Below are 24,774 nucleotides of genomic sequence, written 5' to 3'. Positions count from 1 at the left end.
TATAGCTAAATTCGCAAAGTATTCGCGCTTAAAGGTTAAGATTACAGAAAGCTGATTCGAATTGAACACAGGATTGCTGGGAACAGACCAAGCAACATCAAAATAATAAAAAAATGGGGGAGGGGAAGGGGGAGGGGGAGGGTTAGGAGATATTTTGAAAAGAAAAATAAATAAATAGTTTCTTAATTGAGTAATTTGCCAATTGTGAACACACAAGCAGACTAAATAAAATATGGATATCTCTCTATTCGAGATATATTATAAAGTAGCTATTTCAGTCAGATCCAAGTTTATAATTCGTTTATTGATTAAGTATATATCTACATTGTTTAGCCAAATAAAACCTGGCCCACTAACTTTTCATTCTTTGCCAGTGCTAATAAATGAGTACGGTGGTGATTAGTAAAATATGATAGAGTAAATAGTACATCCAACTTACTCTCAGCTTTAACGATATAACCTCCCCCTACCTCGCAATCCTTAAGTTGAGCACGCTCTAAAATCTTCGCATTGTGGCAAACGATGCAACCTTCCAACTTCACGCTATTAGGGGAAAAAAAAAGAAACTTATAAGAAGCAAGTTTTCCAAAAATAGCACAATTTAAACATACTTGTCCTCGATTACAACATGATCCATCACCACAGAATTGCTAATCTTAACGCCTTTCCCAATTATACAGTGACTTCCCACCGTAGAGCGCTTGATCGATGTGCGTTCCTCAATTTTAGTATCCTCGCCAACCAGGGAATCCGCACCTACTGCTTTGGCCTGAGCCTCTGCCGATTCCGGTACCCGTGGCAGAGTAGTCGTCTTTGTCAGCTGTTTAATGGAAAAAATGAAATTACTTAAAGCCTTTATGATAAAAAAATATCTGAGATTACATTGCGATTCAAATCTGCGTAGTCTTGAATAGAGGTTGCTCGCCCGCAGAAACCAGTGCGTTGTACGTAAGCCAGGCAATTGATAGGCCCAACCTCTGGCGCGCTAACAGAAGAATATTCAAGAGCCACTCTGCTTACTGGCTCATAACTTCCGGCAACTATGTAACCAAAAATTAAAATAAAATGGTATCGATCGTACTCTCACGCTAATGGATGTCTATGAATGCACATACATTTCATTAATCCCTCTCGCTCTGCGAACTTGGGTCGATATTGGCTTTTGACCAGTATTGGGATTAACTCGTCCTTCACGCTTGATATTCCCTTTCTGGATGCCAAGAAATCGAGAACCCATCTCTTGAATATGTAAACGTGTGCATCTTCCAAGGTAGTAAAGATTTGTACTCTGGGGAATTTCCACAAAAGTGATGTGCGAAGGGAGAATTTATCGCGAATATCCGCAGAGCTTGCCAAATGTACAAGCTGGCTATTTTCAGGCGAAAGTCCAACAAACTGCATGGCATCAGAGCGCTTTTTTTCTTTTCCTGGGGTGGGAGATTCCGTGGTCGGAGGCTCAAAGAAAAGTGCGGCGACAGTTGGATCGTGAAGACGGTAAAAGTCGAGGAATTCATGAGGTGGGAGATCCGTAATGAGATCGCAAGAAATAACAAGAAAATCATTCTTCAAATTCGATTGAGAAAATTGGAAGTCGTCAGCATATTTCACCGAGAAAAATAAAATAAAATATACATACATGGATACGGTGCCGCACGTGTCTAAGCATATCAGCAGTGTCCAAATCTCGATCCTCGACCACTTCCAGCTCAGGATTTATTCCACCATTATATATACGTGTAAGATAATGTTGAATTTTTTGATGGGTTTGAGTTTGAGCGACAATTATAACATCTGCAATTAGATATAAAAAAATGTAAGCAAGCACAGCATTTGTCTCGTCACCTCGGGATACAAAGTATCGGTACCTCTAATGCCAGCTTTCTCCAGCCATCCGAGAACATAGTGCAGTATAGGTTTATTGGCAACAGGCAAAAGGCCAATTGGGACGTTGTCTTCCTCGGTTAGAGGAAACAATCTATTACATTTTAGGTCGTGTTATAGAAATTCATGATTAAACATTATCAATATGTAAAACCCACTGGTTGCCAAGATCTCCAGGCAATACAATTGCTTGAAATTCTGAATTTGTCTTCGTAGGGTAAGAGTATGTGGTCATTGGGATTAGGAAAAGAACGTAAAAACAAGTCAATTTGATGCTCGCAAACAACTCCTTTTGAATATGCTGCGCCTCGTTGGTTAATTGCTAAAATAATCGAGCAGTAGATTACGATTAAGTGAATATCGTAAGCTATCCTTTGCGGGTGCAGACGCTATTATGATACCTACTGAGCAGACCTCTATTGATGTAAGAAATACCCAATTTTCACGCTCACTTTTTTCTTGTTTATTACAAGTGTACAATCTCCTGTTCCGAATATTTCGGCATAATTGAATCCTCTAGGTTAACTTGCCTATGAAATGGTAGCCATATGAACTCCAGGGCAATTTGGGAGCATATATGACCTCAACCGAAAATCACTTATGTTAATGTGGACTATTAAACTACATTATCATCAATAAGGATGAGAGCTCTAACTACAATTTGTTGTTATTTGGAATAGACTTATAGGAATTTGCTTTGTTAGAGTCCGGCGAGGTTTACCATATACATATAAATCTTATTTTCTAAAAGGTATTATTGTTGTAGGCTATAAAGCATTAGTATACCCACTTTATGCCCCTTCAGCCTTTGTTTAACCAGGTGATATTTTATCCTCACTAACTACTCTCGCGTGAACCTATCATCTAAAAGAAACACTATCAATAGACCGTCTCTACAGTTATTTATATGTCCTACTGACTGTATTATTATGGCGAAGTGAAATAAAAAAATCGGCAGCCAGTGAAATGATTGTGAGTTAATACTGCTTAGAGATATGTAAAATGAGATATTCCGCGGAATTTATTACCCTATTATTTTTTCTATTACAAAAAACCAGAAGCGTTAGTTTTACTGAAGAGATTTAAGAATTTGGGTGCTCAAGGGGTCAAAATTAAGACAGCCCACCCGAGGAGCTGCATTTAGTAAGGGGGCGACACAAGCTGTTTACGATGAGCCGAAGACATGGGTGATCTTGGAGCTTAAATCTTCAGACCTAAGCCATAAGAATTACTCGCAGTATATCCATATTCTAATGCACTGAAGGCTGATATTTTAAACAGAATCTTATGTACTCTACTAAAAAAAATGGTCAGTACGAAGCGGAGGGACAAGGGCATAAGAGAGTACAACTGATGGAACGGCTATTCATACCTGATATTTTGTCGTGATTCCCTTCCCTTTAAAGTTACATATTAATTATTTTACCATATTTGAGAAAGTATCAGAAGAGCCATAAACGTGGCTTTGAATAGACCTATTGAAAAGGGAACTACGCTTCACAAAGTTACGCCTAACTAATTACTATATTTTCCACCTTTTCTTTGCCCTCTTCTCTCTCATTATTTTCTATTTACCTCTTACTCTCGCTCTTTTCCGTTTTTGTAAACATGTTTTATTTGAGCGTTAATAAGTTTTAAATTTATACTTTCCTAATTCCATTGGTCAGCGTGAGATATGCCTTATACCCCCATTTCGCCTAAACTTCTCCTTGTAAATTCTTCTGCCACGACCATCCCAAATGAGGCTCGCTTTTCCGCCCGCAGTGTTAAGCTAGTTGCCGCCAAAAAACCAGCTGACACGTCCATGGCCTTAAATGTTGTTTCTGGGCTCTTTTCTTCCTCTCCTCCGCGTTCAATTATTCCTTCTGCCTTTATAGAAACACATCATGCACTATCCTCACCAGCAGAACCACTACGGATAGAAACCAACAAGTGTGGTGTTAGGCTACGCCCCTCTCTAAAAGCAAAGAGTCGCTCTGCTCCTGCAACGCCCACTTGCCCCAAGTTTGTGCATTTTGACACCGTTGAACATATACGTCTATTCTTAAAAGAAGAGACACCTCGATCTGCATCTGCGGACCCGATTCTTAACAATGAAGAGGAAAATAGTCAAGAGGAAAATAGCTGTAATACAAATAGTGGTCAGCTGTCGATATCTCTGATCAGTTTCCCGCCGGTTACAATTTCGGATATTCATAGATCTGTAGTATCGGTTGAAAGTGTATATCTGAGCAAAAATGAAAGCATGATCCAAGGCATCATCGCAGTACAAAATCTTTCATATCAAAAGTATTTATCCATTCCAATGTAAGAGGCAATACATATCGTTAACATTTCTTTGCATTCACGCAGGCATGTAATTGTACGCTACACATTTGACTATTGGGAAAACCTTTTTGAAACAAACGCCACCTATATCCCCACTCCATCTAATCAAGCATCCGATCCAACACTCTTTGATCGCTTTATGTTTTCTATATCTGTTGCTAAAATACAGGATCATGCAACTCTTCTTTTCGCAGTCCGCTATCTCGTGGGTGGCCGTGAATACTGGGCGAACAATGATGGGCAGAACTACCAGGTTAATGTTACCCGAACCACATTCCCTCATTCTCCTTCTGCAACTACCCCCAGAAGAATAGGAAATAAGAAAGCAAATAAGAGCCATCAAAAACGAATTGAATTATCTCCACCCGGGAGTCCGCTGTCGATCTTAAATCGCGATGAAAACAGCTTCAAGTTTAATGAAAAAGGAAAAAGCGAAGCTGGGACACACGAGAGATCCAACGGAACAAAAATCTCTCGGGCTCATACCTCATCATTTACACTGCAAAATAACGAAAATATTAACAACCTAAATTTGGTGAAGCCAGTCGCGGTAGAGATACCGATTACAAGTCTTACGTGGCAGGATAGACTTGATACTGGAACCATTACCATTGGTCGTAAAACGGTCGCATCCAGTCCCCCCTCGCCTATGCTCATTCCCTGCTCAATAGAGAACAGAGAAATTAGTCATGGTAGAGGTGCCGAGTTTGAGCTAATGCCTGAGCAGAAGCTGGATTACTTCACACTCTTGTCAAAATATTGCTTTTATATTCCTCCTACTTCGGCAGCCGGGCTGGGCGAATTGGAAAACACGCAATATAGGGAATCTTATCCTTTCTCTTCGATTCACGGGTAATGCCTGTATATTGGTTTTTCTGAATTCTAATTCGTTTTTTTATTGGTTGTACCATTATTTTTTATTATTTTAGCATTGTAGCTGTGTATTGTTTCTTATCTATTTGTATTGGATTTTTGATTTCTGAGCTTAAAACGGATATCTTTGAAGATTAAATAATACTTGCTCTTTATATCTATGATGGATCATTAGTTAGATGCTCAAGCCGCCTCAGAGAAGTGCAAATCATTAGAAAACAAAAAGGAATTTGTCAACTAGAGAACTACACCTATCTAATCTACTACTGTATATTGGCCATCATCGATTCAGCATCCGCAATACTTCCCGAGAGAACTGCTTAATTGCTTCCAGAGAAAAAGCAGTATAGCTTTTCAACACGTTAATATGCCCAATCTACTTCTAATGAGGATATAGTACTTTTCTCATGTTAAACTTCATACCCTTCGAAGATCTATAATTGGAGAGTACTTTTGGGCTTATTGATATTGCATTTAAACTTATATGAAAGTTGGACTTCGTCATTGTGGTCGCCATTACAGGGTGCATAGCATTATCTCTTAATATATACCTTTGCATGCATTATATAAATGTCAGGTCGCTTGCACACAATATTTCGGCATCCTTCTAAACTGCGGCCATAATAATGCCATTATTTGTTCATTGATATCAGCCCATCGGGTTGAAATCAAGTAGTCAATTAAGCACTAGAAAGTATCAAAATACGAAGGCGATTGGTTATAATTGGAAATCATTTGATATCTATTAAAATACATATAGTATAATAGTACGGCTGTTGAGTCGAATATTGGTCTAATAAGGTTCTATCCAGCAATCCCTTAGCTATCCCTAAGCTCTCGATTGCTCCTTACCAAACACTTCAGAAGACTAGTAAACGACACAAGATGGTGGTAGTGTAATCAGATTTATCCTAACTAAACAGCACTCATATATTGTAAACTAAAGATATACCCTTTCTATACTAAAGATAATGTATCACAGATATAAATAGAAACAAGATTATCATGAAGATATAAATGAAATAATCAAGTAATATAAGATAATCTAGAGATAAATATAATTGTAAGGCTCTAAACCACTCTATACCACTAAAACTATCTAAAGATGTGTATCTAAGCTAATAATATATTAAAGAAGTATCTAAGTAAGCCACTAAATCTAAGCCTCCCCTCCATACTGCGCCATCGATCCATATTGTGCTAAACTTCCCCTCAACACGGCATCTAGTATACAAACTTCTATGTTTTCTATCTAGCCATGAAATACAGAGTGGGGAATCTTCTATTCGGTATTTTTCGACTCCTCTTTTTGCCCGATTTTCTCAGGGGGATTGGATTCAGGATTCTTATTGTTTTTTTTGGAAGCTTTCCATTGTTCAAGGAAGGCATCTGCCAGAGTTATCTCGCCAATTGCCTTCGGAGTCCTGCTGCCGCCAGTTGGGCATCCGGTTATCACATCTTTGAATTCAAAATGCTAACAAATTAAGAAATTTGTCAATTGTTCAATGTTTCTCTTCTAATTTCATCTCTACTCACATCAAAGCTACCCGACATCAATGCCATATCCAACATATCTTGTCCGGCATTTTTGAAAAATCCTTCGTCGTCCTCGCAAGCTTGGTCATTAGCGTTAACACAGTGAACTACTTTTCCATTGTCGAAAGCATGAATTACGAAATTACGACTTGCATAGTTGGGCAAAAAGCTGAAAAAGGACCATTCAAATGGAATGAAAGGCACAAAGTCATTGCGATTCGTAATCCGCTTTTGAAGGATAGGCTGTTGGTTCATGAATTGGACGAACTCTGCATTCCCCACTCTCGGCTCCCCCAGTGTGACGAGAACTACTTTCTCCTTGTTAAAGTTGGGAATGTTTTGCTTGCCGCTATTCATTAATTCCGCAGCTAAAATAATTCAGAAAAATTAGAAAAATTAGAAAAGAGTAATGTTTGGAATAGAGAGAAGATACATTACTGAAGAGAGTTGCAATGGCTCCGCCAAGAGAGTGACCGATCACTTCAACTTCATAATTTTTGAAGTTCTCGCCCAGCTTCAGGGTTTCATTTTTTATCTTTGGATAAAGATACTCTTTAACCGCGTTGGCGGCCTGAAGAAAGCCTATAAAAAAGCATAAAGGAGTAAATGTATTATATTTTCAAAGTTTTCTGATGATGTCTTTTTTATTTCAAAGATTTACCTGTATGAACAAAGGCCCCTTTCACATTGGGGTACTCATCTTGTAAGAACTTCACATCGGTTAGCCCATTATTCCACGTAGAAGTTCCCTGGAAAGAAACGATCAAGGCCTTGCGCTTATCATCCCTCCCGAAAAAGCCTCCGATATCGCCCGTTTGAGAACGATCAAACCTATTGTAACATAAGTTAGATTTGAACTGATGGGGAGTGCGCACTAAGAGCAGAAATGCACTTACTTATCCACCAACTTAACATGTTCAAAATTGGTGCAGAGTTTCGTTAATGAACATTCTCGTGTCTCTTTAAACAGCTGGCCAGTTCGCATCCGACTACACCCAGCAATGGACGCCAATCTAACATAGGACTTGACTGCATCGACCTGCTGCTGGCTCAAGTAGCTATTCTTGTTGGTAGGAATGCTATGTAAAGTCTCAGAAAGGGTGTTCTGGCCATGAACCAAGACTAAAAGTGAAAGGATTGGGATGAGGAAACGCATGTTTGAGAGACTTCTAAAGAATTGGAGTAGGTTGATGAAGTTCCGTCAAGCTTCATGGTCCCGTATTTATATGAAATCTGCTCTTAGTTGGTGAATGGTGAACACTGTGACCCTCTTGCAATTTACATTCTATACACGGATATAATGAATGGTTTATTTGGAAGAGAGTTGAGGGTATTCTATTAGATTTGAACCGTAGAATATTGGTCTTTACTAGTCACACAAATTAGAACCTAACTTCTCTTTGAGCTTTTGTGTCCAAGCCCTGTCCGATCACATCTGCTCTGCGAAATATCGACCTCTTTTAATGAATAAATACAGAAAGTTTGTGTCACTTTTGAAAATTCGAAGTTTGAGGGATTCCAATGATGTGGAGTTAATCAGCCTAAATATAAATATAATCTCTTGGCTTGGTTTAGTGACCAACTTACTGGTCATATTTTTTATTGAAATTGCAATTTCGCGATAAAGATATTCTTAGGGTTCCGCGAAACCATTTCTCATTCGTAACGCATCCTTAAGGAGCGCAGGGTCGAAAGCATAGATGTCCCTGTGCCCCTAACTGGGCTCTCCAATACTTGTTAAAGTGTGATTACGCACAGCATCTCAGTTGGGTTGGCATTTTTGTTAGCTTCGTATAGCCTTACAAACGATCGCAATCCCTTGATTCGTTAGCCCAATAACATTTGTGTGAGAGTTGGAGGGACTGTCCGAATCTGATTGGAAATCCTTAGCCTACAAGTTTGGAGAGTTCCCTATCAAAGATGGCATTGTTTTCAAGATGCTGCCTGGAGAGGTTGCTACACAATTGCAGTTTGCGTAATTTTTGCAGGATGAAATGGAGCACTTTTGTGAAAGCAAAGGACCCATACAAAGAACGGTTGGAGCAATTATACCTAGCTTTCTAAAAAGTTATCATCAGTCTATAGATACGAGGGGTGATAAACAAAATAAAAGTAGGCCATCCACTTGGATGGACGCTGTTAACCAATCCTCTTTTTTTTTCAGTAGTGATTGAACTTGGTGATTGTTGTTTCAAAATTTGATTAACCCACTGAAAAGATGGCTTTCAGAGCTTTATGTAATTTGGTACAAATTAAATACTATACCTGGCGTGTATCGTAAGTTCTACTAAATAGAACTCATCTTCAATTGGGAATCAAAGAATGCTCTGTGGCTCTACTGACTTTGTGGTATATATGGAACTTTTATTCGAAATGAAATGGAAAGGCTGCAGTAGATCGGTTTTCGAGTCTTTATTCTAAAGAAGCCCCTGGTAACCTGGATTCCTAGGGATGGAGAAGATAGAATACTGTTGGAATACGACCAGGCGTGACTGATAATCTGAAATTGTCGGTATTTTAATTAAACTTGATTTTTACTTGTTTGTGTATAAACCATATTACCTGTTTACGATTTCTTGTTATTCTTAAATAGTTTAGCTATTTGTATTTCTTTTTGAACTAGTGATTAATATAATCTGATTAAAATTCCAACAAATACACATGTGTTCCTTTATTTCAATTTGATCTCCGACAGTTGTTCAAGTTTCCAATGACAGAGGTCTTTACCGTATTTATGGAATCTGTTATTTTCTTTCCTATTTTTCTAGTGTTATCTATAATAATGTGTACTTATTTTTTGCTCTGGATCTATCATTCATTTCTTAATGGGATCCTCACTTTTGAATTGCTTGAAAGCGTTAGAGATTACAAAGTGCTGTCATTTTTTGAATCAGATTTCACTCTTGAATTGAGACTTGATACAATAGGGTTAATAGAATTTTCAACGCGTACGATTATCCATTGAAACCTATCTGCAATCAGTTACTATTGTACATCAATATTAAAAACTTAACACATGCTCCCTGATCATTACCAATGTTCACCCAATGCTATCCTCTCGATTAAATCTATCCCCCTCCTCAACGGAGGTCGGTTCTCTTAGCAACGGAGGGCTTTTTTTTTTGACTTAATTGCTTGTCCTGAACCTAGGACACACTCTTGTGCAAGTCTAAGCTTGTAATATTTTATTCTAATCGCTCGGATATGGATATTAGGGTCCAATGCTAAAAACAGTGATAGTATGGAATTCCACCAAAATAGGTAATCGTAGTCTTGCAGTGGTTGGGTGTGCTAAATTCATATGATGCACCCCCACACTTCTTAAACCTGAAAATGATTCCCCTCGTTTTTGAAATATTGAGTCTGATATTAAAAGCTCTATTTTCGTTTAATTTAGCATTCATCCTTGTTTTTTTCATGTTCCTAGCATGTTTGACAATACTTTCAGTAATTTGGGCGCTGTAGTGGATGTGCCGCCCGATCATTTGAAAATAATTTTTTCCATTCTCTCTACCTATCCTACCGCCTTCATCTACAGCCGTTTGCCCGATAATCCTACTCTCAAGCATGCCTTTTCTCTCTTTTTTGTTCTTATTGATTATGTGTTTTTTCATGGACAGATCTTGGGATTGTTGTATCTTTTGACATCGGTTTTATTCACATATTTCATCATGCGATGGAGACGAGATTCGGTAGCACCCATTATTATATTCGTTTTAATAATGGGACATTTATCTCTTGCGTATGAATGCATCACATAATAAGGCTTTATATGCTGTTATCCATCAATACTTATTAACATTGTGCTTTTTTTTGTTCTAGTCATATGCTACGGCATTTGAAAGGCCAGTTGGGCGATACCGAGTTCGAACATTCGAGCTTAATGATGATTCTAACCATCAAGCTTACATCCTTTGCGTTTAGTGTATATGACGGCACCAGACCTGAAAAAGTAGGTTTCAATTAGATAATTACATTCAAGCATCAGATGTGTCACATTATTTGATTACTTATAAAGGAGTTGAATGAGTATCAACGTGCCATGCGCATAACCCAATATCCTACTCTTCTGGAATTTTTGGGCTGGTCCTTCTTTTTCGGCGGCTATCTCGTCGGCCCTGCTTGTGAGTTTGCAGACTACCGTGCACTTACTACGCTCACTATTTTCGAGAAACGTGACGAAAAAACTGGTCAAAAAATTTTGGAACGACCAAGTGCCATTTTGCCGGGCTTGTTTTCACTTGGAAAGAGTTTGGTCTTTGTAATGCTTCTGTTGGTTCTAGGACCACAATTTCCTACGGAGTATATGATTGCAAAGGAGTTTATGCAATTGCCACTATGGAAACGGTGCTACTAGATAAGACTTCGGAATGTCTTCAAAATACTTATTGGCAAATATTTATTGTAATAGGATATTTTATTTGCAAGGAGTTATCTTCACCAATCGAGCCAAATATTATACAGTTTGGCTGATGGCGGAAGGAGCATGTATCATCGCGGGACTTGGATTTAACGGCTATGATAAGAACGGCAACCCCACCTGGTAATTTTACTTTTGAGTAGTTCATTTCCTTGGAACTGGCCTTATAATTCTTGATTTATAGGGATCGTGTTTCCAACGTTAATCCAATTGTATACGAAACAGCGCCCAACCTCAAAATCCTTATAGAAGCTTGGAATATGCGAACAAATAAATGGCTCAAGAACTACGTTTATCTGCGAGTTGCTTCCCAAGGCTCAACTCCAGGACTGTTACCCACGGCCTTGACCTTCTTTGTATCTGCGATGTGGCATGGGTTCCATATTGGATACTATCTCACTTTTGTATCTGGAGCTTTCGCTCAGGTTTTGGCCCGAAAAATGCGTCGCAATTTTCGGCCATTGTTCCTGAAACCGGATGGACAGCCTACCCGATCGAAGTTTATCTACGACACGATGGGCCGATTTGCGGCTGTGATGTCAATCAATTACTACACGGCACCATTTTTCTTGCTAGGACTGCGAGAATCAATTATCGCATGGAGGGCAGTATGGTTTTATGGACATGTGGGTATCATATTGTTTGAAATGTTCTTTATGCTCGGTGGTGCTGCATGGTGTAGAAAGTTACAGCGGAAGAGGAATGTTCAGAAGCTGCAGAATGAGCCGAGAAAGAGCGAGAAAGAGCTAGTGGTTGGAGAAACGGGATTCCCACAGACATGACTTTATTGAGTCGGCAATAGCTAGTATTTTAAACAATATCTGCATTTGCATTTCGACAGATATGTTGTTTTTCTATATATATTCCCGCTAAATTGTACTTATTCCACATCTACTTGAACTATGACTGGAAGATTGATCTCCAGACGCAACGAATTTTTGGTGTGAATATAAAAGCGAATTATAATTAGAATACAAAGTGTAAAACTTAGTATATAATTTGTAATGAAGAAGAGAAAGGGATGTAAGGCAGAGAGGCGTAAAAATGGTTTCGAGAATGTATATTCTTGATATTATATTTAAGGCAATATGAATACTGTTGAAGAGAGTAAAGAAGCGCTGATTCTATAAAATCTAAATGCGGTATGCCTGATCAAGCACGGAAACTCCCATATCTCAACTCTGATTTTAAGGTCGACTCTCAGCAATAATAAATATGTAAAATATATATTTTAATATATAACAGGACAAATGTATGTGAAAAAGATTACTCGAGTTCTCGAGGGAAATATAGACAGTTTATCCAAGGCTGAAAACACTAAGGAAAGCTACACGAAATGAAGAATGAAGCAACAAAGAAAATACAGCTACGGTACACATGAGGAACGAATGCTATAAGACAATAATCCCTAATAACACAAAAAGTATGCAAATGATCGCTGTGCAATATTAATTGAGAAGGAGGAGAGGATGAGATGGGGGTGAAGTTTTGTTATGTGCGTGTTGAAAATGAGTTTATAATGGGAGCAAAACGCCAGGCTTTGCCGCGTGCTGCGTGAGTGGCGAGCCCGAGTTTCCGGACCTAATACTGATCCGTCCCGAAGAGCCTAGGGAGAAATCGCTCAGGGGCGTTTGGATATCGCCGCCCCGAGCCTCGACGTTCATTTGTTGCAGCCACCGAATCATGTCGGAGTCGTAGGTCACGCATAGCAAATAAGCAATATTTGCAAATGACCAGATCAGTACCATAGATGCGGGCATGGCTGCGGGGAGGACAATCACGAAAAGTGAAATGAAGTTGGTGGCAAGGAGAAGGGAAGTGCGTAGAAGATTCGAGCTGACAATGGCGGTATACAGTGAGACGTTAGCACTGACCCCGACTCGACGGAGTTGTGACCGGTGTTGGAGAAGGCGGATGGTGATAGAGGAGGTGACGTAGAGATCGACGAGGGTGTCGAGACAGACGTAGGCAAGACCTGCGATAAAATCCTCGTTATACATGCAAGAGTTGTTCAGATGTGGATTGGGCGACTGAATAGGTGAGGCATAGGTTGCGCCGACATCCCAGAGTCTATGGTTCCAGTATATCGAATCCAATCGTTAGAGACGGTTGCGAAAGAGCGGGGGCCATAAAAAGGCCAGTACTTACCCAAAAGCGACCCTCAATACTGTGAAAATCCATTCCATCCACACTGCAATCCATGTATATCCTAACACGGTGGTTGCTCGTGATAGCATCACCAGATTTGCTGCCACCATGGATATATGGTAGAGCAGGTCTGCCGCTTTTGCAACAGCATAGCATGCCTCTCCAAGTGGCATAGAAAAGGTTACAAAACCAGTGACTTTGAGGGTTAACGATAGTGCAAGGGCTAGCTTGAGGACATTGATAACATTCGGTGTAGTGCTCGTACGCAGTTGCTTAATAACATAGATAATTGCGTTGACGCCGAGAGCTATTGTCGCTCCTTGAAGAGCAACCTGTAAAACAGGCACAACGAGCATACTTTGGAGGGAAGAGGGGGGAAATATCGCCGCTCTATAGATCCCTTGGCTCTTTTGTTTGTTTTATAGAGAAACAAAAGAGGGGGAAAAGGCGAAAGAGGAAAAGGATAGTGGGAATAGACAAGGGCGGGAATATATCAGGTATGAACCGTCAGTTATAAAGCCCTAAAGAACGGAATAAAAGGAATGACAGATAGCTCCCTCAAATGCACAGGGACGAGAAGAGAAACAGAGAGGATATAAGGGCGGCCAAAAAAATCCCTCTTCAAGTTATTAATTTGATAAATACTTCTTTCGTGATACTTCGACGATGGATATTTCTGTCGCAGATCCATGCTTTTCCATTTTCATTTGTTTTTTCAGCTCCGGCCATTCGAGAGACTGTATTTGTTTGGCTGCCAATTTGGAAGAAATTGGCTAGGAGAGGCCTGGCGCTGCAATTTAGAGAAATTCATCCAGGCTCCCCCCGATTTCTGTCAAAAACCCTGAATCCTTTTCTGTATTACCGTGTTACCACTCTACTCGAAGCCTGAAACTTTGGATAATCTTCACCTGTAGTTTTACAAACGAAGGTACGAGGCCTAGCTAACACAAGTGCCCATATCCCCTCTCCATCATAATCTCCTGGGAGTGCGTGTCTGTTCTAAAATCTTGCTTTGTCTATTGATAAGTTCTTCGCTGCAATTACTGGATAAGGCAAAGTAGCAGAAGGGCGCAGTTCTTTATTGTACAAATAGATTTTCGAGACCTTGGGTTATCTTTGAACTAAGTGGGCGCCAAAGAATTCGAAAGGATTCTCGAGGATTGTATATCTCGATCTACTTTGACCGAAGCTTATAGGCCTAGTTTCTCTTCTGAACTGACCACTTTCTCCTCTATTCCCTTGGGGATAAGGGGAAAGTGGTCAGTTCAGAGAAACTAATTTTCCCCTCTCGATTATATTGAAAGGGGTAACTATTGAGAGGCTGCACGCAGTGTGGATCCAACTCTTGGACTTTATGCAGCTGCTACATATTTTATCCATATGTATATATTCATGTCTGCAGCCGAAATCGGAATGGTAAATACTGGAGAACAACTTAAGAAGCAAAGTCCTTGCACCAATTTAGATTTCGCCAGTATTCGAACCCTCCTAGTTATTTTCTCCATGATAAACTTTGATTTTTGCATTCGATGGTGGCAAAGGCTGCGCCATATCAAATTCTTTCAAACCCCCGAAAGTAACTCGTTATGTTAAAATCCACACCAGATCGAATCTTAGTATACACCAATAATGCATTCTCTAATTGCTCGCAATCTCTCGGTCCGGTTTGCCTCCTCTTCCTCCACAGCTAACGCAAAAAAGCTCTTGGTTGTGGGCGGATCTGGGTTTGTTGGTACTAATTTCTCATCTTCCCTTTTACACGGAAAATAAATTAATTAATACAATTGTTAAGGTTACGAAGTGTGCAGAGTTGCTGCTCTGAGAGGATTAGATGTCATTAGTTTAAGGTTCGTAATTTAACTGAAAAAAAACATCAGTATCAATAAAGCTAATTATACTATTCAATGGGAAAAATAGTCGAAGCGGGGAACCTTCCATACATCGACGTAACTCTCGTCCAATGTGGGCCGAAAAGGTTTTAATACGTTTAAGAATTTACACATGTGGACTTTACTCATCTTTTTTTTTTTCCTTCCTTTCTTTTCTTTTCAAGGTCCAATGGGAAAAGGCCGATGCTCTCGACCCACCATCCTATCGCAGCTTCCTTCAAGAATGCTCAGGCATTGTTCATACCGTTGGCATCCTATTGGAGGCCGACTATAAGGGGATCGTGAGGAGCACCAACATGGAGGAGTTAGCAGAGGGAGTAAGGAGCCTATTTGATGGTGGTGCAAGTGCAAACCCAATGAAAAAGCGAAGGACCGTAGAAAAAGCAAGCGCAAGTAATGAGGTTAACCATGAGCAACATAGAAGCGCCGAACAAGGAGGCAAATACCAGGCAAAAGCACATGATTATACGTATGAGACCATGAACAGAGATTCAGGTGGGCACTTAACCTTTACTTTCAACTGAGGCCGGATCTCACCCTCCCTGCCATGCCTCTAGCCATTACCGTAGCCAAAGAGGCTGCAAGCCTAGGTGGAACACGCGCGTTCGTATATCTTTCAGCCTCGACTATGCCTTTTATAAACCCACGTTACATATCCACCAAACGCGAGGCAGAACAAGCTCTCCTTTCCATGTCCTCATCGATTCGGCCTGTCATTCTTCGACCAGGTAATAAAAATAGACAAGCTCGGTCGAACCCGCCAAATTTCCAGGAGACCTTACCAGTTGTTTGCTTTAGGAATGATGTACTCTCCTGACTCTCGCCCAGTTACTATGCCCCTGGTTGCCGCGCTTATAGCATTAAATCGAATCGGTAAACCTCCTCAACCCCTTGGTGCTATGGTGCCCGAATGGCTCTGTACGGCTGCCAACACCCCACCCTTGCGGGTTGAAACGGTGGCGCAGATGGCCGTGGAAGCAGCTGTGAATGACGCATACCGAGGGGTGTATAAGGTGGACGATATCCAAAAGTTTGAACAACAATAACGCGACCTCTTCTTGCATGAGGCATAGTGTTCTATTGAAAAATTAGACATAATAGAAAGAAAATAGAGCAATTGTTTTGGAAATTCGTACACCCCCTCGTGTTTGGAGAATTGTAGAAATGTGTGTGTCTGATTAAAATACAAATTATTGGGGTAAAAACAAGAAATAGATTGTGTGGAGGCAAAGTAGACAGGGAATGAATAGGAAATCAGCTGTTCTCAGTAGAGGTGACCTTCCAAACTTCCAGCTCGTCTACCGAGAAATCATCCTCGCCTGTCCTTAATACCCCAGTGTAGGTATAGCTTCTCGAAAAACACGAGGTCTCTCCTCGATCGAAATAGGCGCCGATGTACAAGTCATGGCCACCCCCAAACACCGGTCCACAGGTTGCACTATTAAATATCGCATACATGTCGTGCAGGGGCTTGAGGCGGTGCAACGTGGGGTAGTCAGGTGCAGGGCCAATGACGGTGGGGAATTCATGGGAGGGAGCAGCATTCATACGCTGTGGGGAGTTCGGAAGCGACTGGCCCAGAAGGGATGCCGACGCCTGCCACAAACGGCCGGGCGAGTCCCACTCCGATTCCGGCTCAACTCTCCGTTTGGGTGGCCGAGCCTCTTCTTTGTCCTCGGCCTCCATGCTCGACACTTTGATGGATGGCGACCAAGTCCGTTGATCGCTGATATTAAGTCGATGCAATTCTCGCTCCAACGACGCGGGTCGCTGGGGTCCATTGCTTGAATCAGAGTTGTCAATCTTGGTCACGAGTGGCTCTTCCAATGGGGTCGCACTGGCCGCCTCCGCACTTGTTTCACTAACACCATCAGCCTCCTGGTTCGTTTTCCCTGGATTGTATGGCTGAGGCTTAGGGTTTGTGGTACGAGAGCAGAAGGAGAAGAGAAAAGACTGTTGAGCTCGAGTGAATCGTCCTCCAGGTGTGGACAGCCACGAGTCAGGATTATAGCCGCCAATGATCTCGCCAGTCTTCTCGGTACGTATTAGGGTCACCGTTGCACCTTGATTGTCGCAGTATCTATATAGGTATTTTCAGAGGAATGGATAAGTATAGCTCTAAGTTTCTTATGCAATTTCTTTTGTTCTGAGAAAGAATTAAGAATGCATATAAAGTAAAAATGTGGGTTTATCAAAATTGCTGATTCAGACCTGTGAAAACTCTTTGCATCTCTCCCGTGCTCTGACGCACGAAAAATAAGCTCCCAGTTGAACTTTTTTAGCTTCGGCAGTTCTACCGGCGACAGAACTAAGCCGCCATTTTCGGAAGGAAGCGATGAAGGCATTCCAGCGGCCTCCACCTGGGACTCCAAGGCCGATCTCATGTCGTAGCCCATGGGTATTAAGGGGGAAGGCGACTCGCTGTAGGTGAATAGGTAAGTAGCCTCATCATGGCCGAGAATCCAACTGTCGATGAGCAGTCGGTGTTTCTCGGTGATGATCAACGAGTCAAAATTGGGCGTCGCCCGAGGAGGCAAGAATTGGTAGGGCTCAGGGGGTGACGGAACATAGTCGCATAGGGCATGGTATTTAAATAACTCTATCTGGATTTCCTGTGGAAGGAGTCCGACGTGTCCGGCACGCTGTTCGAAGTCGGCACGAGATATTTGGAAGAGGCGGATGTGGGGGAGCACGGAGGCAAGGGTCGAGCGCATCTCCTCTAATTCGTCGAGAGTCCATGCCGATTCCGCATTGGCAGCGTCTGCAGGATTGAGCCCGCAGCGATGCGCAGCCCATACTACGAGGGCATCCCAGATATCTGACTCCTTCATCCGCAAATCGTCTGAGGCCAGCAGCTCTTTCATCAGTGAGGAGTCAAGATCGGCCGCGGTTTCGCAGAAGAAATAGGGGTAAGGATCCGTCCTTATGGTCCGTACACAAAAGTCATGCAGCAGTGCGAATTTGTGGGTCTCGGCAAGGATGAGGAGCCGTAGCGCTCGCTCGCGCACATAATCAGTATAATGCGCCAAGAGCTCCTCCTGCGCAACAATGGTCAAATCATTGACGAGCATTTCATCCGCGACCTTCATTATCCCAAGCAGTAGCTTCGCATTGGCTGCATCCTGCTTTTTCTGATCTTCGGTGCCGGCCACCGTCACACTCTTCCTAACCACATACTCATCTACCATAGAGTAATCTTCATCATCTGTTCCAAAGTCGGCCATTTTAAGCGCCAACTGGCCGGTGTACATAAATCTCAACACCTGTGAAAACACTTCCGGAGAGACATGGGGCTTGTCCAGCACAAGCTTTTTCTTCATCTCGCCCTCTCCTCCCCCCCATTCATCAGAAAAAAGTTTGCCAAAATAGGCGGAGCGGCAGCGCAGGATGATGCGATGGGCATGGAATGTCTGGGCAGAACCAGGACCCATTCCTCCGCCGACTTTAAATTCGACATCGGTATCATAGGCATTGTCCAAAAGGTTGCCCAGATCCCGAAACAAACCGCTGGAACCTCTGCGCGTTCGCCCGCGAGTTCGTCTCCGGAAGTGCATCGGAAAGGGGATAAATATTAAGGGGAAATGGTAAGGAAAACTCAACCGAACCGACAATCAGAGTTCGGGAGCGGACTCTCTATACGCAATGCGGATAAATAAGCGGGCGGATATTGGTATAGAATAGTTAAGAATAAATAGGGCAAGATCAGGGGGGTTTGGAGGGGAAAGCGGTGAGTTGGAGGGGGGAGATGGGCGAAGAATGAAACAAATAAGTGATGTTGGTCCAAAGAAATATGTGGCTACTGTGGCTAGTACGACCAGTTATCCTGCTTGAAGCCCAGTCAAGGGTGGTTGAGCCTCCAACCACCGTTGACAAGGTTGCACTGTATAACATCCAACCTTATTTATTGTGAAAAGAAAAGAAAATTAACCACCAAAAAAGAAGAATAAAAAACAAAGCAAATGATGCCGCTAAAAGAAGCGAGGAAAGCAAAACCGAGTAGAGAGTATTATATGAATATCCGGGGGAAAATAAAATATGATACTGAGGAAAAAAATACACATTTATAACATGAGGGAACTTTTATGGGAAAAAAAAATGGACTCCGAACCATTTGTTTTGCTCTTGATCAGGTTGCTTAGTAATGGTCCTAGTCATCGTCGCGCCTAGAGGAGATGAAAAACAAAATTATTATGCATATTCCAAAATATACATGGCAGAAATAACCATGCATAGGGGATGATGTGGAAATGTATAATTTACCTTGGCTCCAAACTTAGACTCAGGGGATAGAGCTCTTCGACAGGCCTACTTGCCTGTAAATAGCCACGCAAGAAGAACTGGATCTCGGGAACCGGCGCAAGAGCATACGGGGTCACTTGGTAGCGCTGTATTTCACTGATCACCTCGGCGGTCATGGCATGCTTTGCGAAGTTGATCAGCTCTCGGGAGCGTTTGATGTAGTTCGAGTTGCCGTCATCAATAAAGGTCAAATCGGTGAGATAGACGCCGAGGAATGGCACACACGGTGGCTCAGACATGCGCAGCACCTCCCGATATTCTGCAAAGTTTTTCATGGAATTCATGAGTTTTTTGAGCTGCGAGAGTGTTTGCATAGTCTTCTGGTTCACCATCTAGCAAGAGAGAGTGCCGTGAGTACTTATCCTCACAGATTCAAATGAAGAAAGCAGGAAAACCCAAAGCATCCCCACTCCCCGTTTTCCTCTCCGTCTTCTCCCTCATACTGGGAATCCAAAAATCTTACCTCCCATGTTCTTCTCAGCCTAAACACGGCCGACGAGTCTAACCCTGCCACAATCGCCATACACGTGTTAAAGTTGTTGAGACTCCGGCATTTCTAGAGCACCAACACAAAGAAGATAGTCATAAGTATACGGTTAGAGAAGGGGGAGAGAGAAAGCCTCTCCACATGCCATTGGCCCCATACCTCTGCTACAGCCACAAAGTGCTTAATTAAAGCAGTGCGCTTTTTCATTTCCACCTGGGTCAGGATAGACTCGGCGACCCAGCAAGTCATCTAGTTTAAGGACAGAATAAGAGAAGAATAGTCAGTCGTCGAATAGAAGAGCGACATAAGCCGCCACGTCGCAACCTGGACCTACCTGATTGCTTTGCCCGATGAGGGATTTAATGTTTTCTGCCACTTCCTCATTTTCCAGCATGCTCCACGCCTTATTCAAACACTCGGTTGGCTTGATCTTGTTGTAGAGCTTTGAGTCCATGAGCGTGAGTTGGCGAGCAAGCTCAAGCGGATCCAACTCGAGGAATTTGATCTTGCGCAGGTTTTTCGGCACGATGGAGGGAGGCACGGTGGCTCCCGATTTCGCAACCATCTTGCGGACACGGCCCAAGGGGTTAGCCATACGTCGATCGATCAGTTTGATGAGCTGCTCGGCCGCGGTGGGCATCTGCTCCAGCATTGGGCCGCTTGCAAACTCGCGCAGCATGGGCAGCACGCGCGCGTCGGATTCATCCATGTAGTGGTTCTCGAGCCAAGTTTTCATTACATTGAACACCCTTAGGCGGATGGGCTTCTGCTTCTTCTCCACCCAGATCTTGTGCTCTTGCTCGGTCAGCCCAGGGGGTTCCTGGATGACAAAACGCTCGCTGAGGAGGAGGAAAAATTTCTCTGTAGTGGTGAAGGAGCGATAGGTGAGCAGGAAGGTGGAGTTGAAGTTCGGATCGTGCTGATCGTGCATCGTCAGGCGCTCGATGAGTCCTCGAAGGGTGCCCCCTTTGACAGTGCCATCCAGCGTGAGCAACAGCTCGTCCGGGTCCACGTCGTACCGCAAATACCAGGGTTGATCGGTATGTAGCCCCTTTTCCCCCTTCTCCATGGGATCTTCACCAAAGAATTTCCGGAGCTTCTCCGACTTCAGATCGTTTCCGGTCTCGCTGGTTGCATTGGAAGTGCGACGCGATTCCGGGTCATGCAGGGTCGCGCCCCCGATCGAATCCTCGGTCCCGCGTCTATGCTCCTTATCCTCGGTGCTCTTGCTCTTAGCCTCGCCAGCCGATTTCTCCGGGCCACCAAGACTACTCACATCCGGTCCCAGCGACAGAAACCCCAAATCCTGCATCTTCGCACCCTGCTGAACCATGGTCTTGTCGCTTGCGGTACTTCCCCTCCCCTTCTCCCCACACATCTCTTCTTCCGGCCACTCCTCGTCAATCCGGTCCAATTCGCCAGGCTCCTCCTTGATCCGGACGGCAGACGGCCGCCTCGACTCGTTGTTTTTCTCGACCTCGGCCCACATATTCTTAATTTTAAATGCGACATCCTTTGTCCCCCTCACGATGCGCCTGGCCGTGTGCTGCATATGGATCAAGGAATTCTGGAGAGAGGAGTCGTCGGGCTGCGTGATGGCTTGCGACGCCAAGATGAAAGCGCCGGCCTCATTGTACAGCGACTGCCTCGAGTGCTGGAGAGAGCTGTATCCGGGCAGCTTCTGGATGAAGGTGGATTCCTCGGTCAGCGCAAGCAGCGAACTTATCAATCCGACCAGCTCATTCGCCTGTCCCAGGAGCTCCGAGGATTTGTGGAGCTGTAGGGACTTGGACGGCTGCAGTATGGTCAACTCCATATTGTCCAATAGGATGCCACTGAGCTTGATTGTATGCTGCGCATATTCCTCCAGCTGGGTCTCCAGGTCACGCATCTGCCTCAGCAGAAGATCCGTACCGGCGGAGCTGGCGTCGTCGCCGTCACCCGGCGGCTCTTCCCCCACCTTTGCACTGAAGAGCAAGCTGGGCTTCTTCATTTTGCCTGCGATCTCCTCCTTCAATATATGGGGGTCTGCCTCTCGAAGCTCCACCCCATCCTTCTGGGCCACTTCAACAAAATGCTCGACTGCGGCGAAAAGGCTGGCGGCTTCCTCTTGAATCCGCGTCTCGTAATCCGCAGAGTCCAAGATCCCGGACGCAAGCTTCGCTGACAAGGTCAACTTGGCAAGAGCGGTCGTAATGGCACGTCGACCCGCTCGCAAGTTGCGATTCTTCTGTAAGTGAGGTGACTCCCGATCCAGACAGTCGCATGCATGCAGCAGCAGCCGCACGGACCCAATGACGGAGTTTGTGTGCGAGTCCGCAGGCACCTTCTCTTTCTGCTTTCTCCTCTGTTTTAATGCATCAAGGGCGGCATTAATGTTCGAGACAAGCGCTGCCCAAGATATGGACCCGATGGGTGATTCGCTGCGAGGATGCCTAGGCTCGGCTTGGTTTGAGACGGAGAGATTATGGGGCAAAATGGGTGGCTCTTGCTGAAGAGGCGTGACGGGCGACTGGAGGGTTTCATTCTCGGCCGGCTTATCGCGGAGTTGACCGGTGACGGGGTCGACCTTATCCAAGGTCCAAGTCGTCTCATCCAAAACGGGGTTATAGTAGTAGACGCGCCCTTGGCGAGTCGTCTTCCGCTCCCAGTTGGGGGGCAAGTCCTGGTTCAAGGAAGGCTTCCTTTCCTTGGCGTCGCCCCGTAGCTCTTCCGCAGAGGGGAGTGACCACCTCACCTCTTGCGTTACCGTGTTATAGAAGTAGTTCATACCGTCGGGCGCTTTTTGCATGGTCCAGGAGCCGGACAATTTGGGATACACCTTGAAAAGGCGAAATTCATAGTGAGCGTTCTCGCTCCCAATAGGCCAAGCAGAGCCATTTTCAAGGGATATACATACTTGTGTCGAATCCAAGTTTCTACTGCTTTGGGTGTAAGGGCTCCCACCCTCCTCCACAGGCAACTCCCAGACGGACTCTCCGGTGACAGTATTAAAATAGAAAACATTGCCGCTGGGTGCGGTCTGTGGAACCCAGACATTTTCCTCCTGAAATAGTAGCAACAAGTTGATGAGAAGAGGGGGAGCAAACCGAGGAGGGAGCAGCAACAAGATGAATAAGAATAACTTACATCGTTTTCATCTACTTCTTCCAGCCCCGATTCGTCTTCCGAATCGTATTTCTCGATGACTTCGACGTAGTTGGAAGGGAACCACCCTCGCTTACCGTCCACGACCCCGTCCCACCAGCCTGTCTCGAGTTGATTCAGCACCTGCAGAACAAAAACTATGCAGCCTAGGCAGGATAATGGACACAATAATCACCATACCTCAATAACATCGCCTTTTTGAAAGTTCAGCGAGGAGGAATCCGATCCTTGATAATCATAGAGCGCACGAACGATACAGAGAACAATGGGTTCGACCATGACTAAACCGATGATTATTTGGAAAATAAAGGCAAAAGGTGTGGGTCTACTGGCTACTTGAAATGATTACGGCGATACCGCAATGGCGAGAATCGAAAGAGTTAAATGGCACACGTTAAAAAAAGGCGGAGTGACTATAGTTCTGCTCCCAGAAAAAAATCCTATACAGTTTCTCAGTATGAAAGAATGAATGAGCCTCGGAAATCGCGGGGTAGGTGTGTTCCAAAGGAAATGACTAAAATGGATGCACAATCAAACGGAATGACATGGGCTCGAGAGAACAATTATGAAAAGATTTAATAAGGACTTAATACACTAACTGGGTAAAAAAAATATACGTCTTGTGTGCTGATAAATATAACAACTCCGGTTATTAAACTATGTGCAAGGGTATTCGCTAGGGAGGATTCATCCGGCTTTCAGAAATCGGGCAAAGTGCAGTCACGAATCATTGCGGAGATGTTTTCGCATAAAACGACATATTTATATCCATTATGCAACTAGGGAGCCGCTTTTTTTTTTCCCACTGCAAATGCTAGATTGTGTGCTATAGCTGCTGTGGAATCCCATTTCAATCCTGCTCCCCTTTCAATAGGAATGCCTCATGCTCACATAACCCCCCCCCCGCCCCCTCCAACGTGCACTACTACTTTTATTTGGACCCAAATCCCCCTTTCATTAGCAATCAACTCTTGGAGCGGCCCCATTGGATTGGCTCGAGAGGGCCGTTTTGCCATCTAAGGCCGATATGCAATGCGTTGTTCTAATATGATGGAGCTCTTGAGACTAAGACAATGCGGTTGGGAAAGCCTTGATCAATTTTCTACCTAAATCAATGAAACCGGCCGATTAAGCCCTGCCCGCCTCTCCCATTCTCCCGCTGTTATAATTTTCCAGCTATAATTTCCCGTGTTGGAATAATTTAGCAGGGAAGTAGGGGCTATCCATAATTTCTCGAGTGCTCCTTTTGTATAGGTCACACATGTTCATGAACACAAGGGGGCTGAACTTCAATTGAAAACTCGTATGAATATTAATTCGATCACAAAAGAACAAAAATCCTATATACACCAAGTATAGACACAATATACCACTATCCCATAATACACTAGCAGTAAAAAGAAACAGAGTGTGCAAAATGCTAAGAGGGGACATTTTCCCCACTATCGTGCTGTCATTAAAGCCAATTCCGTTGCTTCCTTCTCTCAATCTCGCACGCAATATGATGCCCCCGTCCCGATGCAAAACTTGTACTGCCGGTGGCTCTTGGCCGGGTGATCTGTGCTTGGAGACAGTTTGTTTGGGGCAGGCAGTGTGGAGTTTTGGTAAATGAGCTGGGCGGTTGCCATAGAGAATTGAGACTAGCCGTCCTGGATGGAGTGTGGATCATGGTTCAAGGCGTTATTCGTGCTACTGAGTAGAGGGGATTGGGGGGAGATCGCAGAGGTATGTGCGAAATGGTCGGGCTCTATGTATCCAGGTGGCTT

The 24,774-nt window shown here is 43.5% G+C and overlaps 8 protein-coding genes across 8 annotated transcripts; 3 read left to right on the top strand and 5 right to left on the bottom strand.

Annotated features, from left to right (window-relative positions):
- Positions 1 to 329: 329 nt before the first annotated feature.
- VTP21DRAFT_4457 (uncharacterized protein) lies at positions 330 to 2,116 on the bottom strand (the record flags this gene model as incomplete). The annotated part of the gene is made up of 8 exons (XM_069394870.1): positions 330 to 376; positions 440 to 543; positions 612 to 820; positions 883 to 1,040; positions 1,116 to 1,563; positions 1,637 to 1,791; positions 1,866 to 1,975; positions 2,040 to 2,116. 8 exons carry the CDS (start codon positions 2,114 to 2,116, stop codon positions 330 to 332), a joined length of 1,308 nt encoding a protein of 435 aa, XP_069256065.1.
- Positions 2,117 to 3,556: 1,440 nt separating this feature from the next.
- On the top strand, positions 3,557 to 5,065 carry VTP21DRAFT_4456 (uncharacterized protein; the record flags this gene model as incomplete). The annotated part of the gene is made up of 2 exons (XM_069394869.1): positions 3,557 to 4,170; positions 4,234 to 5,065. 2 exons carry the CDS (start codon positions 3,557 to 3,559, stop codon positions 5,063 to 5,065), a joined length of 1,446 nt encoding a protein of 481 aa, XP_069256064.1.
- Positions 5,066 to 6,364: 1,299 nt separating this feature from the next.
- On the bottom strand, positions 6,365 to 7,774 carry VTP21DRAFT_4455 (uncharacterized protein; the record flags this gene model as incomplete). The annotated part of the gene is made up of 5 exons (XM_069394868.1): positions 6,365 to 6,556; positions 6,619 to 6,986; positions 7,057 to 7,200; positions 7,280 to 7,449; positions 7,515 to 7,774. The coding sequence occupies 5 exons, from the start codon at positions 7,772 to 7,774 to the stop codon at positions 6,365 to 6,367; spliced, it is 1,134 nt and encodes a 377-aa protein (XP_069256063.1).
- Positions 7,775 to 10,340: 2,566 nt separating this feature from the next.
- Positions 10,341 to 11,820, top strand: VTP21DRAFT_4454 (uncharacterized protein; the record flags this gene model as incomplete). The annotated part of the gene is made up of 5 exons (XM_069394867.1): positions 10,341 to 10,360; positions 10,441 to 10,570; positions 10,637 to 10,965; positions 11,030 to 11,161; positions 11,223 to 11,820. The coding sequence occupies 5 exons, from the start codon at positions 10,341 to 10,343 to the stop codon at positions 11,818 to 11,820; spliced, it is 1,209 nt and encodes a 402-aa protein (XP_069256062.1).
- A 732-nt stretch (positions 11,821 to 12,552) lies between these two features.
- VTP21DRAFT_4453 (uncharacterized protein) lies at positions 12,553 to 13,542 on the bottom strand (the record flags this gene model as incomplete). Its single annotated transcript, XM_069394866.1, has 2 exons — positions 12,553 to 13,108; positions 13,187 to 13,542. 2 exons carry the CDS (start codon positions 13,540 to 13,542, stop codon positions 12,553 to 12,555), a joined length of 912 nt encoding a protein of 303 aa, XP_069256061.1.
- A 1,273-nt stretch (positions 13,543 to 14,815) lies between these two features.
- VTP21DRAFT_4452 (uncharacterized protein) lies at positions 14,816 to 16,121 on the top strand (the record flags this gene model as incomplete). Its single annotated transcript, XM_069394865.1, has 6 exons — positions 14,816 to 14,918; positions 14,979 to 15,033; positions 15,104 to 15,161; positions 15,240 to 15,570; positions 15,633 to 15,803; positions 15,874 to 16,121. 6 exons carry the CDS (start codon positions 14,816 to 14,818, stop codon positions 16,119 to 16,121), a joined length of 966 nt encoding a protein of 321 aa, XP_069256060.1.
- Positions 16,122 to 16,329: 208 nt separating this feature from the next.
- Positions 16,330 to 18,629, bottom strand: VTP21DRAFT_4451 (uncharacterized protein; the record flags this gene model as incomplete). Its single annotated transcript, XM_069394864.1, has 2 exons — positions 16,330 to 17,155; positions 17,287 to 18,629. The coding sequence occupies 2 exons, from the start codon at positions 18,627 to 18,629 to the stop codon at positions 16,330 to 16,332; spliced, it is 2,169 nt and encodes a 722-aa protein (XP_069256059.1).
- A 593-nt stretch (positions 18,630 to 19,222) lies between these two features.
- On the bottom strand, positions 19,223 to 23,287 carry VTP21DRAFT_4450 (uncharacterized protein; the record flags this gene model as incomplete). Its single annotated transcript, XM_069394863.1, has 7 exons — positions 19,223 to 19,238; positions 19,336 to 19,706; positions 19,838 to 19,930; positions 20,021 to 20,110; positions 20,196 to 22,907; positions 22,991 to 23,131; positions 23,189 to 23,287. 7 exons carry the CDS (start codon positions 23,285 to 23,287, stop codon positions 19,223 to 19,225), a joined length of 3,522 nt encoding a protein of 1,173 aa, XP_069256058.1.
- Between the last annotated feature and the right edge of the window lie 1,487 nt (positions 23,288 to 24,774).

This window comes from Calcarisporiella thermophila, assembly GCF_041956535.1.
Source record: "Calcarisporiella thermophila strain CBS 279.70 unplaced genomic scaffold VTP21scaffold_2, whole genome shotgun sequence".
Classification (NCBI taxonomy): Eukaryota; Fungi; Calcarisporiellomycota; class Calcarisporiellomycetes; order Calcarisporiellales; family Calcarisporiellaceae; genus Calcarisporiella; species Calcarisporiella thermophila.
Note: the sequence above shows the minus strand (reverse complement) of the source record. Positions and strands in the feature narration are given on the sequence as shown.